We start from the raw sequence: 17,209 nt of genomic DNA, 5'->3' as shown, positions 1-17,209 counted from the left end.
AGAGAGGCTACCTCCTCCAACCTCACACCGAACAAAAGGTTAGGGGGGAAAATCAATAGAAAAGTAGGAAAATGCCATGTGTATGCATGTGAGACTGTTCACATCGCGTGTCAACAGGTCATCAGGACCACCCACTTGGCTCCATTTTACAGAAGCTGTGGGCAGCAGAGTCCACAGACCAGATTCCAAGTAGTACTGTCCCCCTGGAAGCCCCATGTCACAGACCTCAGGACCTCTTCTATGGCAACCTGGGAGTCTATCCTCTGAAACATGTGATCGACGTGAAACACTGTTATAAAATATTTTCTAAATGATTAGGAATTCTTAGTTATGAGTCTCAAGCTACTTAAAAAATATCTATCTACCAAATATATTATTTGTATTACAATTATACAATACTTTAAATTATTTTGGCTTTCAAATGTTTTAACGTACTAGCAAAACATAGAGGCATTACTTAATGACTTAGTATCATGGCTGGAAATAGCAATGAGATTTGGATAGTCCCTGTGTCTACACCTACTCTGACCTTAAGTCAAACCTGTATCCACCTGAAGTTTTTTTTTAATCTGGCATTAGGCCAGGCATGGTGGTTCACACCTATAATCCCAGCAATTTGGGAGGCCAGACAGGAGGATTACTAGAGCCCAGTAATTCAAAACCAGCCTGGGCAACATAATGAGACCTCATCTCCATCAATAAATAAATTAATTAATTAATTAAATTCAGTATTAAAAGATGACTATAGCAATAAATGCTATTTCAGCTATAAGAAATGGCATTTAAAAATGCAAAGTGTTATGATAATATACAATGTAGTACAGAAATGACATTTTTACATATCTGAGCCTTCAGGAGAATTTTTAACACTCAGTATTCAAAAAAGAAAAACTGTAATATAAAAGGATAAATAAGGCTAAACTGATCAAACTTTTCAAAAGACAATAAACTCTATCACTACCAAGTCATTTGCTTTGTGACAAAATGATAGGTCCATGGAAATATGAAAGAGAACTGGCATGTACCAGGTACATTTCAGGAATGCTCAGACTTTATAAACATGAGGATAAAATGGGTTTTCCTTTTTGAGGCATGTTGCCAAAGCAACCAGGAAAACTATCATTCTTGAGAGAAAATTTGAAAAAAATGTCAAAACTAGGAGGAAGCAATCAAAGTTTTATATAAGGAATTAAGAATAATGAGTACATGGGGGGGAGGGGGATGGGATTAACAGTAGCAAATATCTGTCTGGGGATGGGGAAACACCTCTTATCAACAGGGTGCCTGAATGAAACGTAACTGTACACCTAATCCTTAACTGTACCCCACAAAACCATAATAAAAAATATTGATCAATAAAAAAAAAGAATGATGAGTACAATGTTACAAGACTGGTAAAACAAAACAATTTGAACAGACACAAAGTACCAACCTCAGAGAGACAGCACAACTCACTAACAAGAAATGTACATTCCCCATTCTATTCTTCCCTGCAGGATCCTCCCACCACTCCCCACCCCAAACACCAAAGCAGTACTACCATTCTCCTCTCATTGACTGCCACTATTTATAAAATTTAAACTACTGAATATGTGCAAACACATTAGGAAGGAAACAAGAAGACAGAGTTAGCAACATCCTCATTCCAACTCAAAATTTTCCTGTGCCTTAAAGAAATGTCAAAATACAAACACCTAGTCACACTCAGGGGCTCAGCCTGTAGTTCCCAGCATTTTGGAAGGCTGAGGCAAGTGACTGCCTGAGTCCGCGGGTTTGAGACCAGCCCAGGGCAACTTGGCAAGACCTCATCTCTACGATAAAGCAAAAATTAGAAAAATGTGGTAGCACACACCTGTAGTTCCAGCTATTTAGAAGACTGAGGTGGATCGCCTAAGCCCAGCAGGTTGACGCTGGGGTGACCATGAGCATGCCACTGCACTCCAACCTGGGCGACAGAGTGAGACTCCAACTCAAAAAAAAAAAAAAGAAAAGAAAAGAACTACAAACACCAACACCATGAATCCCAATCCTTACTAAATTTGGCCAGAATATTGGGTCGGGACACTCTTATGCCATTTTTGTAACAAATATAAACTAAAAGTGTCACTCAGTGGTCTGAGGTGGTCAAGGATAAAGAAGAAAAGTGAAAAGCAGCTAGGCTCGGTGGCTCACCCTGTAATCCTGCGCCTTGGGAGGCTGAGGCGAGTGGACTGCCTGTGCCCGTGGGTTCGAGACCCGCCTGTGCAACTTGGTAAGACCTCATCTCTACAGTAAATCAAAAAATTAGCCAGGCGTGATAGTGCACACCTGCAGTTCTAGCTACTTGGAAGTCTGAGGTGGAAGAATCATCAGAGCCCAGCTCTCAAGGCTGAGGTGGCCGGGAGTGTCCACTGCACTCCAGTCTGGGCAACAGAGTGAGACTCCAACTCAAAAAAAAAGTGAAAAGCAATAATACACGACCAAAGTCCAAGTAAAAAATACCTAGGTCTAATTCATGGTGATACAGCAAAGATGATATAAATGGCACAAGAGATGGATGAATAATCACAAATTCATACTGCACACATCATCCAGCAGGAGATCCTCCCTGGAGAGCACCAAGGAATGGTCAGCCAAAGGCAACATATGTTTCTGAATCAGCATTAGTTTAAAAAAAAAACTTTGGGTTGGTTTCCATGCTGTTTTCAAATATCTGACAGAGTAAATTTAGCTGAACTGAAGAAAACATAAAAAGTATAAAAGAAGTGGGAACAGCTCAGAGTCAGAAGCGCACAGCTGAGATGGCACAAGCGTGCAAGCTGTTGCCTCCTCCAATCCCCACCTCACTTCATTGGAAGCAACCACTCCTCGACCCCATCAACTTGGTTGCTGGATTCTGTAGCATCTCTCCCTTTCATTCTTCTTTTTTTTTTTTTGAGTTGGAGTCTCACTCTTGTTGCCCAGGTTAAATGCAGTGGCATGCTTATGGCCACCACAGCCTCCACCTGCTGGGCGATCCTTCTGTCTCAGTCTTCCAAGTATCGGGAACTACAGATACACGCCACCATGCCCAGCTAGTTTTTGTGATTTATTGTAGAGATGAGGTCTCACCAAGTTGCCCAGGCTGGTCTCGAACTCCCAGGCTCAGGCAATCCTCTCATCTCGGCCTCCCAAAGTGCTGGAATTATAGGGTGAGCCACCGTACCCAACCTCCCTTCCATGTTTTGGTCATGGTTTTCTTACACATTTTATGCCCTAGGTAGCCTATGCTCTCCTCAAGGGTTACATCATGTCTGGTTTGTCTTGTTTGACTCAAGGCATTCAGTCATTCATTCATCAAATATTTACTAAGTCTTAATAAATGCCAGACTCTACACTACAAACTAGCATGAAAGACCTTTTGTTTAAATGAATATTCACTAAAAGAAAAAGTAAGTACGTTCTAAAGAGGATCCAAATAAATTCACATAAAGGTATTATAATTCCACAGAGGATGAAGAAGGGAAACTACAAATATCCTAGTTGAAGTCTTCGTATCATGAGACATTCTCACGCCACCTGTGTAGTCAGCGCAAGAATGTGGGCCAGTGGACTCGCAACAGAACGGCATGTCTTTGTACGGTCTACCAACTAGATGAAGTATTTCCACATAGAGAAAAATGATTCTCTTAATCCTAAAAGAAAACTGATCGTTATGATTTAACAGGCCCTTGTGTTGAAGTAGAGTCCCCTAAATAAAATCTTGAGGTGGGTCTTCATCAGTCAACGATTGGTGAGCTGTCATTCATCCAAGTGCATCCACCAGATAACCTGGCGTGAGGTTTATACAAAGACCACGGGGACACTCCAGCAGCCCTCCAAGAACTCAAGCAAAAGTTTAGCATGGGGGGGGGGGGCGGTACGAGTATTTGTTTTATGAAAGATAACTAAGCTGACATTCAATGCCAACAACGTAAAACACGTACCATAATGCATTTTGTGTGGGTGGTTTTGAGGCACTCCCAGCACCATCCTAGTGGGGCTGGAAAGGGCGCCCCCCCAACGCATTTCACTTCTCTAAATGGCCCCCCACTGCCGTCCCACCCCAACATCCTGGGGAAAATAGCGTGCACCGAGGGTCACTTGAAACGGGGTTATGTGTGTCGCTGCTTCGGTGTGCGGGGTCGCCAGAAAGGAAAGGCAGCTCGAAGTCGAGAACGGACGGCGCCTCGGCACTCCCAGTTCTGGTCCCGACGCTCGGCGGGCCGGCCCCGGGGCGGAGGCCAAGCGCAGGTGGCTCCCAGAGTCGCCGCGCGAGCACCGCCCGCAGCTCGAGACAGGAGCCCGGAGACGAGGCGCCCTTCTCGGCGAGCCGCCCTTCTCGACGAGCCGCCCAGGCACCGCGGGAGTCCTCCGCGCCTTCCCGGGCGGGCCTCGCCGGACCCGGCAGCGTGCGGGCGGGCCCGGGCACCGGGGGACCCGGAGGCAGGCTGTGCCCCCAAAAGGCATCACCCCGAGAAAAAGGCCGGCGGGGGCCTGGGAGGGTCGGGGAGGCTGGGAGCGGGGGACCGCGGGTGGACCCAGCGGACCCGCCCCCTTCCTAAGCGGAGGTCGAGCCGCCGCCGCGCCTCAGACCCGGCCTCCTGCCTCCCTCACCTGATCACAGAGATGAGCAGCCCCGAGGGGTCTTTGCTTTTGCTGACTGAGCTCCTGTACTTGCCACCAGCTGCTTCCGCCGCCATCTTGGTGCGCGGGAGAGCCGGTCGGCTGAAACTCCGGCGAACGTGGCTGCGTAAGTGACCCCTCCGGGGCCGCCACCAATGGATGAAGAGAAGCCCAGAGCGCGGGAGCAGAGCACCCAATCGCTGGAGAGAGAAGGCGGGACCGGGGCGGAGCTTTAGGGGCCGCGAGGTGCGTGTTCGCTCTAAGCGCTCTGGGAGTCGTAGTTTTCCCTCCAGACTCTTGGCGCACGGGGTTACCAAGCCAGAGGCAACTTTGTGAAGTCTTGACCCGAGTGTCTTCCTGTACGTGTGTTCTGACGACTCTGGGCTTTTTCAGTTTGCTTGCTTTTGAAATCTTATCAGGTTTTTAAATTTGTCTGATGGTGCCAAAACGTGTATGTCAGGGTGTGTATTCAAATGAAGAAGGGTTTTGTGCGCTTGGTGCTTTTGTGAAAAGTTTTTACTTTTAAACAAAAACGATTTTTCAAAAATACTAGATGCGAAAATAAATATACACAGAAATGCCTTTCTTTAGTAAAACTAAATGATTCCACATTCGTTTTATGGAAGTTCAATTATTTTCCAATGTTCCTGAATTTCCAAATAATTCTAAAAACATACACACAGGAACACACAAATGAGTGTTGATAAAGAAAAGACAGTATAACCCAAAAAACCCTTACCAGATTGCAGATTCCTTTTCTTTCCAAGCTAAATAAAATACAGTTAGTGGTGATGCACCTTTGTATGAGTAGGTTTATTGGTCAGGTTTTACTATTTCCTGCATTTGACTCTATTGGCTTAGCCATTAATTCAGAAAAATGAACAAAAAACCAAGATTAGGTTGTGTGTAGAAAGTGCTAAGACTGAGGAACAAGAAGAACATAAATATTTTTAAAGTAGGGAGGGAGGTGGTCTGATCAGTAGCAATAAAGAACTTCAGTGATAAATAAAAAGCAAACTGATTCAAAGGTCCTGGAGGTGTGAAGCAGCACACTCTTAACACAGCAACCACTTTTATTAAACAGACATTGAGCTGAGCTAAAAAGTCAAGTCCACATTTTTTAAAATTTTAATTAGCTGGAAATTATATATATATATGCACACACACGTATGTGATAACTAAGTGTTTACAGCATTTGGCCCAATAATTCCTATTCTAGGGACTTTGTTCCCAAAGAAATAGAGATAGAGATAAAGTATTGAAATTTTTGAAACAACATGGCGATATTAAATAAATTACAGAATACTCATATGAGGGAAATAACATATACCCTCTGGAAATGATCATTGTAATGGCTGTTAATGAAAAGAAGATTTTTTATGGTATAAGTGCAAAAACAGCTATAAAATTGAATAATTCATAGAGAAAAGGAGAGGTAGCTGGGCCTAGTGGTTAAGAATGCAGGCTGCAGGAAAAAAAAAACTATGCTCATCTCAGCTGATGCATAAAATGCTTCTGTCAAACTCCAGCATCCTACCTTGATTTAAAAAAAAAAAAAACACTCAGGAAACTAGGGGTAGAAGGAAACTTCTTAAGTATCATACAGGGAAATTACTAAAAACCTACAGCAAACATCATATTCAGTGATGAGAAACTGAAAACTTTCCCACTAAGATCGGGAGCAAAAACAATTCTATTCAAGACAGTATCGGAAGTTGTAGTAAAGCAATGAGACAACAAAATGAATAAGTCATCCGAATTGAAAAGGTAGACGTAAAACAAAATCTATCTGTAGATGACATGATCTTATATATAGACTATTCTAAATGATAGATACAAAAAACCATTAGAGCTAATAAAATAATTCAGCAAATTTGCAGGATACAAAATCAACAACAGTAACAAAATCAGTGGTATTTTTATACACTGGCAATAAACATCCAAAAAGGAAATTATGACAGCAATTCAATTTACAATCGCAGCAAAAATACCTAGGAATAAATTTAACGGTAAAAAGTTTCTATTCTGAAAACTACAGAACATTGCTGAGAGAAGTTAAAGACCCAAATAAATGGAAAAGATCCTGTGTTTGTGTGTTGGAAAACTTAATATTGTTAAGATGGCAAACTCCCCAAGCTATCTACAAATTCAATGCACAATCTCTATCAAAGTTCACTTTTTTGAAGAAATAGAAAAGTTGATCCTAAAATGCACGTAGAAGTAAAAAGAACTTCAAATAGCCAAAGCACTCTTGAAAAAGATCAAATGTGGAGGACTCACATTTCCTGATTTAAAAACTTACTAAAAATTTGCAGTGATTAAAAGACTATGGTACTTGCATAAAGATAAACTCTTAGATAACTAATAGAATTGAGAATTCATAAACAAACATACACATCTTTGATCCATCAATTTTCAACAAAGGTGCCAGTACCACTCAATGGGGAAAGAATACTCTCTTTAACAAACTGTTCTGAAGGCCAGGCTCGGTGGCTCAGCCTGTAATCCCAGCACTTTGGGGGGCTGAGGCAAGTGGATTGCCTGAGCTCGTGGGTTTGAGACCAGCCTGGGCAACTTGGCAGGACCTCGTCTCTACAATAAATCAAAAATTAGCCAGGCATGGTAGCGCACGCCTGTGGTTCCAGCTACCTGGAAGGCTGAGGCAGAAGAATCACTAGAGCCCATCAGGTCAACACTGGGGTGGCCATGAGTGTGTCACTGCATTCCAACCTGAGCAATGGAGTGAGACTCCAAATCAAAAACAAAAAAACTGTTCTGGGAAAACTGGGTTTCTAAATGCAAAAAAACACACAAAAAAGTAGATGGACCCTACCTTACACCATATGCAAAAATTAACTCAAAATGGATCAAAGACCTAACTACAAGAGATAAAACTCTTAGAAGAAAGTATATGGGGTAGGCCAGGTAGGGTGGCTCATGACTGTAATCTGAGCTGAGGCAGGAGCATCACTTGAGGCCAGGAGCTCAAAACCAGCCTGGGCAACATAGTGAGAACCTATCTCTACAAAATAAAAAAAGAAAAGAAAATGTAAGGATAAATCTTCATAACTTTAGATTTGGCAATGAATTTTTAGCTATGACACCAAAAGTTGGACTTTGTCAAAACTGTAAACTCTTGTGCACCAAAGTACACTATCAAAAAAAGTGAAAAGACAGCCCCCAGGATGGGAAGCAATATAAGCAAATCATATACAGTATCTGATAAGAATCTTGTATCCAGAATACGTAAAGAACTCTTACTACTCAACAACAAAAGACAAAAAAAAGGTAAAAAACTGATCAATTACCTTCGATTAAAATTCTCCAAAGGAGATACAAAAATGACCAACAAGCACATGAGAAGATGCTCAGATCACTAGTCATTATAAGGAAATGCAAATCAAAACTAATGAGAGATGCCACTTCACACTCACCAAGCTGGCTATAATTTTTTTCATGGTTGGGTTATATTTTATTTTATATTTTAGAGACAGGTTCTAACTATGTTGCCCAGGTTGTTTCGAACTCCTGGACTCAAGTGATCCTCCTGCCTCCGCCTCCCAAAGTGCTGGGTTTTGCAGGTGTGAGCCACTGTGTCTGATCTATAATTTTAGAAGTGGAGAATGAATGTTGGCAAATATGTGGAGAAACTGGACACCCTGTACATTGCTATTGGAAATGTGAAGTGGTTCAGTCATTGTGGAAAAAGTTTGGTGGTTCCTCAAAAAGTGAAGCATAAGCCAGGCTCGGTGGCTCAGCCTGTAATCCCAGCACTTTGGGAGGCCGAGGCAAGTGAATTGTCTAAGCTTGCGGGTTGAGACCAACCCAGGTAACTTGACGAGACCTCATCTCTACAATAAAATTTAAAAATAGCTGGGTGTGGTAACACATGTCTGTAGTTCCAGCTACTTGGAAGGCTGAGGCAGAAGGATCGTCGGAGCACAGGAGGTCAACGCTGGGATGGTCGTGAGCATGCATGTCTCTGCACTCCAGCAGTCTAGGCAAAGGAGTGAGACTCCAACTAAAAAAAAAAAGTGAAGCATACAATAACCACATGACCCAGTAAGTCCACTTACAGGTACATTGAAAACAAGAATTCAAAAAATAGGTTGTTCACAAATGGTCACAGCAGCACTGTTCACAATAGCCAAAAGGTGGAAACAACCCAAATGTCCATCAGTGGATGAATGTGCTACAGTATGTGGTATGTTACTGTAGCACAAGCCGGATGCAAAGGGCCACATAATGGATGATCCCATTTATATGAAATCTCTGGAATAGGCAAATTCATGCAGATGGAAGGCAGATTAGTGATCACCAGGGCCTGTGCGGGAGGTGACAATGCTGAATGGATACATGGTTTCCTTTGGGGTGATGAAATGTTCTAGAACTAGCATTGATGGTTGGACATCTTGTGAATGTATTGAAGGACACTGAATTATTCACTTTAAAATGACTAAAAGTAGTTAGGTTGCCTTAGGCAAGTTACTTAGGATTTCTGTATCTCAGTTTCCTTATCTGGAAAGCAGGTGATAAATTTCCTTCACTTAGAGAGTTATTGTGAGACTATGTAAGCATACATTATCAACACTTGTAGGTATCAGCTATTATTACTAAGACATTGTACTAATTTTGTGTTGAATACATCTCTGTGGGTATTATGAAGTTTCTTCCAGGAGGAATAATATGGGAAATTTTTTTCTCTACACTTCTCTATGCTTTTCAAAGTTTCTGGTTGTTGCTTTTATTTATTTATTTATTTATTTATTTATGTTTATTTATTTGTTTATTTTTGAGTTGGAGTCACTCTGTCGCCCAGACTGGAGTGCAGTGGCCGCTCCCGGCCACCGCAGCCTCGACCTGCTGGGCTCTGGCCATCCTTCCACCTCAGCCTTCTGAGTAGCTGGAACTACAAGTGCGCGCTACCATGCCCGGCTAATTTTGATTTATTGTAGAGATGAGGTCTCGCCAAATTGCCCAGGCGGGTCTCGAACCTGTGGGCTCAGGCAATCCACTCACCTCAGCCTCCCAAAGGCGCAGGATTACAGGCTGAGCCACCGAGCCCGGCTAGTTGTTGCTTTTATAAATAGAAATAAAGAGTACTTTCTTTAACAGGCAAGAATTGGATAATTGTCAAAGATGATGGACTACTTTTATCACAAACTAGAAATGCAATTAGGTGGTAATTAAATTAACACACCCAAATTAAATCTTTATTCAATAAACTATTGTCTTTGATTGTTTGTTCCACTTCTTTCACATTCCACCTCAGGAAAATTTGCCCCTTGTACATATCATCTTCAGGTGACAAACATATCTTTAACATTGCTTCTATGGTGACTTTCTAAACTAACTTCAAACTTGCACTACACTACGAAAAATGGAAAAAAAAAAACCAACATACTCAGGGAAGGATTAGTAGGTCTGCCTATTTTATGACTTTCAACCTTCAACCCAGAGTCCCAAACTCAACAGGCTACTTGGAACTAATTAAAACTTATGAACATCTCAGGGATTAATTATATACTCTTCTGTGTGGAGGTACTAACATGCTCTACAGGGAAAGAAAAGAAAAAAGGAAAAGTAGAAATGACCAAAGCTACAGTATCCACTGAATACTCAAAGAAAAAAAGCAAAAATGCTCCTTTTTTTCTCTGTGAGAAATAATCAGTGAAGGCTAGGATGACTATAGGAGTCTTCTTGGAATATGCTGGGTTATAATTAAGATGAACCAAAAAGAAAGAAAAAGAATAGAGACTTAAATACCCACAGGGGAAGAGCAGGGCCTTCTCGACAAGTTAAGGTACAAAGTCAAAACATGCATCCTATGTTCAAAGGGATAATTTATCTAGAATAAAGTGTTCTTGGGAAAGAGCTGGTATCATAAGGTGAAGAGAAACAGAGAGACTATCTCAGAAAAGACCTTGCACTCCTTGGCCAGGCATTGGATATGTTTGTGCAGTGAAGGTGAGGAGTAACATTTGTGCGGATCTTGTTTTATGTTGTCTAAACCAGGGCAGACTATTTCTTAATATTACATTTGTAAATATACTCCAGGGCTCTTAAAACCACAGGAACATCCAATTAAATTTAAATGCTTTGACCTCTTTGGATGAATGGCTCTATATAAATCCAAAGTATTGATATTCTTGTTACTGTGGATAAATGAAACGTGTGAGTCAAGGAAGCAGAGTGGCTTCCTTGAGATCCGTAAAGAATGACCAGGTCTGAATGTCTGTAGGACTCCCAGCACAGTCACAGGAGATGTTTTAAAGTGTCTCATAATATCAGCCATGTGGGCAGAACCCTGTAAAGGGGCTACCCTATCAACATTGCTGCTTATAAGAGTCAGCTTGCGTGGGCGCGGAGGCCCACCCCTGTGATCCTAGCACTTTGAGAGGTCGAGGCTGGAGGATCGCTTAAGCCCAGGAGTTCAAGATCAGCCTAAGCAACAGAGTGGGACCTCTTCACTACAGAAAAAAAAAAAGACTCAAAAAATTAGCTGGATATGGTGGTGTACCTGTAGTCTCAGCTACTCAGGCTGAGATGGGAAGATTGCTTGAGCCCATAAGTTCCAGACCATGGTAAGTGGTAATCAAGCCATTGCACTCCAGGCTGAGTGACAAAGTGAGATCCCGATTCAAAAAAAATGAGTCAACTCAGCTAAGATATAAAAAAAATGTACTTTAGGCAAGGCTGAGTAAATCAATATATAGAATATAGATTATAAACTGAATGAAAAAGTCAATGATTCATCTTTGAAAAAGCAACTGTTATTTTATTCAGGATTTCAGATTTACATCAGCTTCTTTAAATACATTGCATTAAATAAATCTGATGTTAACCTAAGCTTAGCTTAAGATACATACAAATTGTATTCTGTTTGGAGGGACATTTCATAAATAGATCACAACGGGCTGTATCTCTTACCAGTTTTTTGTTTCAGTGTTTTTTTGAGTCGGAGTCTTACTCTGTCACCCAGGCTGGAGTGCAGTGGCACACTCACGGCTGCCACAGCCTCAAACTGTTGGACTTAGATGATTCTTCCACCTCAGCCCTCTAAGTAGCTGGAACCACAGGTGGATGCCACTATGCCTGGCTAATTTTTTTATTTATTGTAGAGACGAGAACTCACCAAGTTGTCCAGGCTGGTCTCAAGCCCCTGGGCTCAGGCAGTTCTCTCACCTCTGTCTCCCAAAGTGCTGAGAGTATAGGCATGAGCCATTCCACCCAGCTGACCAGTTAGTTTTGTTGTCCATATTCCCAATACCTGACTTAACCTATGTTGTCTAATAGGGAAATTGTGGGGCAGTCATGCTGCATTTGAGTTCCTAACTGTTGTAGGAAGTTGGTCAAGAATAATAATAATGAATTATTATATTCAATAATAAAGGACAACTTTGTTGATAGAGAAGTGTTCTTTGCTTCTGTGGGTCACGAGCCTAACTGCTGGTTAACTAAGGCCTCACTCTTTCCCCAGCTTCTCTCGCGGATTCCATTATTCAACAAACATTGAATGCATAGAATGTTCCAGGGACCATGATTAGCCAGATGCTTCTGGACATCCCCACCTAGATTTTTGCTAGCATTTCAAACTAGAACCATTTTCCTCACCACCTTCCCTTTCCACTTCTCTTGTGTTTCCTGTTTCAGTAATGACTCAGTGGTTGATCAAGCAAAAAGATGACCTATGGAATGGGAGAAGATATTTGCAAGTCATCTATCTGGTAATATTCTAGGATCCAGGACAAATAAATAACTTTGACAACTCAGCAATACAAAGACAAATCATCCAGTTTTTCAAGTGAGCAAAAGATCTGAACAGACATTTCCCCAAAGCAGATAAACAAATGGTCAACAATCCCATGAAAAGATGCTCAACATCATTAGTCAACAGGGAAATGCAAATCAAAAACCACAATGCCACAGTACCACTTTTTACCCATTAGGTAGGCTATTTTAAAAAAAAGGAGGTTGGGCTTGGTGGCTCATCTTGTAATCCCAGCACTTTGGGAGGCTGAGGTGAGTGGATTGCCTGAGCCCACAAGTTCAAGATCAGCCTGGGCAACTTGGTGAGACCTTGTCTCTACATTAAATAAAAAATTAGCCAGGCATGGTAGTGCGTGCCTGTATTTTCAGCTACTTGGAAGGCTGAGACAGAAAGGTCGCTGGAGCCCAGCAGATCGACACTGGGGTGACCATGAGCATGGTCCAACCTGGCCGTCAGAGAGAGACTCCAACTCAAAACAAAAAGGAAAATAAGTGTTGACAAATACTTGGAAAAATGAAACCCTGTAGAAAACCATCACCATTTTCTATAGCAGATGCACTAGTTTGTATTCCTACCTATAATACAAACCTATAGGAATACAAACTAGTGCATCTGCTATAAAAAATGGTGATGGTTTACCAAAAAGTTAAACATAAAAATACCATAAGAACCAGCAATTTCGCTTTTGTTATATACCCGAAAGAATTCGAAACAGGTGTTCAAACAAAAATGTTTACACAACAGTTCACAGCAACACTGTTCACAATAGCCAAAAGGTACAAACAATCCTACCGTCCATCAATAGATAGCTGGATAAACAAAATATGGTATATTCATACCATGAAGTACTATTCAACTGTAAGAAGGAATGAAGTTCTGGTGGGTATTACAACATGGATGAATCTCAGAGGCATTGGGAACAGTGATAGAAGCTAAACACAAAAGGTCGCATATTGTATGATTAATCTTATAAAATATCCAGAAAAGGTAAGTCCCTAAAGACAGACAGTAGACTAGTGGTTGTCAGGGACTGGGAGAAGGAGAGTATGGGGAGTGACCACTTTGTGGGTACAAGGTTTTCTTTTTGTACAAGGTGATGAAAATGTTTGGGAACTAATAGTGTAAATGGTTGCATACCCCTGTGAATGTATTAAATGCCACCACATTGCACACTTTCAAATGGCTAATTTGATGTTATAAATTTTATTCCCAGCAAAAAGTCCCAAGTTAGGATTCATTGACATCTTTCAACTGGCCACCAAGCTCCCCCAGTGTGATGTGCGCAGTCCATCTTCTTCCTCACTTTCCATGTCCACCACCGTGACCAGTCCTTATCCTCTCTTGTCTCAGCTGCTGCTTTCACCTCTCAGCTGTTTCCCTTTTTCTTACACCATCCAAATTCCAATCTACTCACCACACTTCTCACTTAATTATTCTGAAGTATGAATTTGATCCTTCTAACCTTGCTTTTAGAAAAACCAAGGAACCTGGACAAAAAACAAAAACAAACAAACAAAAAATAGCAGAACATGAACATGGTGGTACTGTAGTCCCAGTCACTTGGGAGGCGGAGGCAGAAGGATCACCTGAACCCAGGAGGTTGAGGCTGTGGTGAACCATGATTGTGCCACTGCACTCCAGCCTGGACGACAGAGTAAGACCCTGACTCAAAAAACAAAACAAAACAAAACAAGCCCAAGGACTTCACCACCCACGCCATTGTTATATAAATCAGATCAAGCTATCTTTTCAGCTTCTTTATCAATTACTTCCCCCATTGCACGCCGGTCTCTAGCCGTGTCCCAAATGTGCCAGGTATTCTTATAGTTTCCTCTGATAGAGTTGAGATGTTTGTCCCCTTCAAATCTCACACTGAAATGGAATCCCCAATGTTGGAGGTGGGACCTAGAGGGAGGTGTTTGGGTCCTGGGGGAGGATTCCTCACTAATGACTTCGTGCCATTAATGAGGAATATCTCATTAATGATAATTAATGAGAATGAATGGAACTGATTATTTAAAAGAGACCAGCACCTCCTTCTCTCTCACTCACTTCTGCTCTTGCCACGTGACACAGAGGCTCCCCTCCCCTTCCACCATGATTGTGAGCGTTCTGAGGCCTCACCAGAAGCAGATGCCAGCATTACACTTCTCGACAGTCTGCAGAACCGTAAGCCAAATAAACTGGTTTTCTGAAATAAATTACCTAGCCTCAAGTGTTCCTTTATAGGATTGAAAAATGTACTAATACACTCTTCTTACATCTTTTGCTCAACCTAAAATGTCTCTAAGTCCCATATTCAACATTTGGGTGGGTTTTTTTTTTAATTTTTTTGAAATTGTGGAGTACAATTCAGGGTCAGGTATACAAGTGTTCATTGTGCAGGTACACTTACTGATGAGGTGTGCTTCCCCCTCCCCAAGTGGATATCGACTACTGTCAATCCCAGCTTCCCACCTCCCAACCCCTTCCCCGCAGTTTCCCACTACTTTCAATCCCTTTCCTACAGTAATACGGTAGTTGTTCAAGGTCCACTTACGAGTGAGAACATGTGATACTCAGCTCTTTGTTTCTGTGAGAGATCACTCAGTATTATAAGGTCTAATTCCATCCATGTTGCTGCGAAGTTCATGATTTTGTTCTTTATGGCTACGTAATCTTCCATTGTGTATATGTACCACATTTTTTTAATCCAGTCCTCTTTTGATGAGCAGCTCAGTTGGTTCCATGTTCTTGCTATTGTGAAAAATGCTGCAATAAACATACAGGTATTTTTTTTATAGAGTGACCTGAGTTCTTCCAGGTATATTCCCAGTAGAGGGATTGCAGGGTCATATGAAAGGTCAATTTTTGGGAGTTTTAGGAATTGCCACACTGATTTTCACAGAGGCTGTACTAGTTTACACTCCCACCAACAGTGTAGAAGCATTCCCTTTTCACCACATCTTCTCCAGCATCTGTTATTTTTTGAGTTATTGATGATGGCCATTCTGACTGGAGTTAGTTGGTATCTCAGTGTAGTTTTAATTTGCATCTCCTTGATGATTAGTGAGGCTGAAAATCTTTTCATGTATCTGTTGGATGCTTATATGTCTTCTTCTGAAAAGTGTCTATTCGTATCTTCTGCTCACTTTATAATGGGGCTGGGTGTTTTTTTCTTTTCAGCACATTTGAGTTCCTTGTAGATCCTAGATGTTAGGCCTTTGTCAGACATGGAGTTGGCAAATACTTTTTCCCAGTCTGTGGGCTGTCTCTCTGCTCACTTGATGGTTTCTTTAGCTTTGCAGAAGCTTGTCAGTTTAATGAGGTCCCACTTGTCTATCTTATCTCTTATGGTCTGGGCACTTTGGGTTTTGATCAGGAATCAGTTGCCAGTTCCAACTTCCATAAGAATGTCTCTTGCATTTTCTAAGGTTCTTATAGTTTGAGGTTTTACAATTAGGTCTGTGATCCATTAAGAGTTAGTTTTTGTGTATGGGGATAGGTAGGGTCCTGTTTCAATCTTCTGCATGTAGTCAGCCAGTTTTCCCAGCACCATTTACTGAACAGGTTCTCCTCTCCCCAGTCGTGGGTGGTAGAGACTTTGTCGAAGATGAGTTGGTTGAGAAATTGAGGTTTTGCTTCTGGGATCTCAATTCTATTCCATTGGTCTATATGCCTGTTCTTGTACCAATACCAGGATGTCTTGATTATTGTAGCTTTGAAGTATAGTTTAAAGTCTGGGAGTGAGATACCTCCTGATTTGTTTTTTTTCTTTCTTTCTTTCTTTTTTTTTTTTTTTTGCTGAGGATTGTTTTGGCTATTCTTAGTTGTTTATGTTTCTATATGAATTCCTGTATTGTTTTTTCTAGGTCTGAGAAGAATGTTGCTGGTAATTTGATGGGTATTGCATTAAATCTGTAGCTTGCCTTAGGTAAAATGGACATCTTAACAGTGTTGGTTCTTCCAATCCATGAGCATGGAATACTTTTCCACTTGTTTGTGTCATCTTTGATTTCTTTGAGCAGTGTTTTGTAGTTTTTATTGTAAAGATCTTTTACGTCTCTGGTTGGGAAGATGCCAAGGTATTTCTTTCTTTTTTTTTGGTGGCTATTGTAAATGGAATTGTGTTTTTTATTTGGGTTTCTGTTTGTTTATTATTAATGTATAGAAATGCGAGCTGGGCTCGGTGGCTAAGCCTGTAATCCTGCGCGTTGGGAGGCTGAGGTGAGTGGATTGCCTGAGCCCATGGGTTCGAGACACTCCTGGGCAACTTGGCGAGACCTCATCTCTACAATAAATTTAAAAATTAGCTGGACGTGATAGCGCGTGGCTGTAGTTCCAGCTACTTGGAAGGCTGAGCGGAAGGATCACCAGAGCCCAGCAGATCAAGGCTGCGGCGGCCGGGAGCGGCCACTGCACTCCAGTCTGGGTGACAGAGTGAGACTCCAACTCAAAAAAAAAAAAAAAAAAGAAATGCGATTGTCTTTTGTACATTTATTTTATACCCTGAGACTTTGCCAAAGTTCTTTATCAGTGCCAGGAGGTTTTTGGCAGATTCTCTTGAGTTTTCGAGATATACAATCATGTCATCTGCCAAGAGAGATAACTTGACTTCCTCTTAACCTATCTGGATATTCCTGATCACCTTCTTTTCTCTGATTGCTCTAGCCAGGACTTCTGAAACTATGTTGAACAGGAGAGGTGAGAGTGGGCATCCTTGTCTTGTTCCAGTTTACAGTGGAAATTTTTCCAATTTTTGTCTGTTTAGGCGTATGCTGGCTGTGGGTTTCTTGTAGACGGCTTTCACTATTTTGAGGTATGTTCCATGTATGC

General features: G+C 41.6%; 1 protein-coding gene across 1 annotated transcript in view; it reads right to left on the bottom strand.

Annotated features, from left to right (window-relative positions):
- The window catches only part of LOC103257154 (exocyst complex component 4), a 235,348-nt gene extending 230,608 nt beyond the window's left edge, over positions 1-4,740 (bottom strand). Inside the window, exon 1 of the mRNA XM_008054880.2 lies at positions 4,615-4,740. Coding sequence (XP_008053071.1) covers positions 4,615-4,700 — 86 coding nt within the window. The 5' untranslated portion in view covers positions 4,701-4,740. The remainder of the gene's footprint in view (positions 1-4,614) is intronic.
- Between the last annotated feature and the right edge of the window lie 12,469 nt (positions 4,741-17,209).

This window comes from Carlito syrichta, unplaced genomic scaffold (assembly GCF_000164805.1).
Source record: "Carlito syrichta isolate Samal-C Ts95f unplaced genomic scaffold, Tarsius_syrichta-2.0.1 Scaffold301568, whole genome shotgun sequence".
Taxonomy (NCBI): Eukaryota; Metazoa; Chordata; class Mammalia; order Primates; family Tarsiidae; genus Carlito; species Carlito syrichta.
The sequence above is the reverse complement of the archived record's forward strand: the minus strand, read 5'-3'. Positions and strand labels throughout refer to the sequence as shown.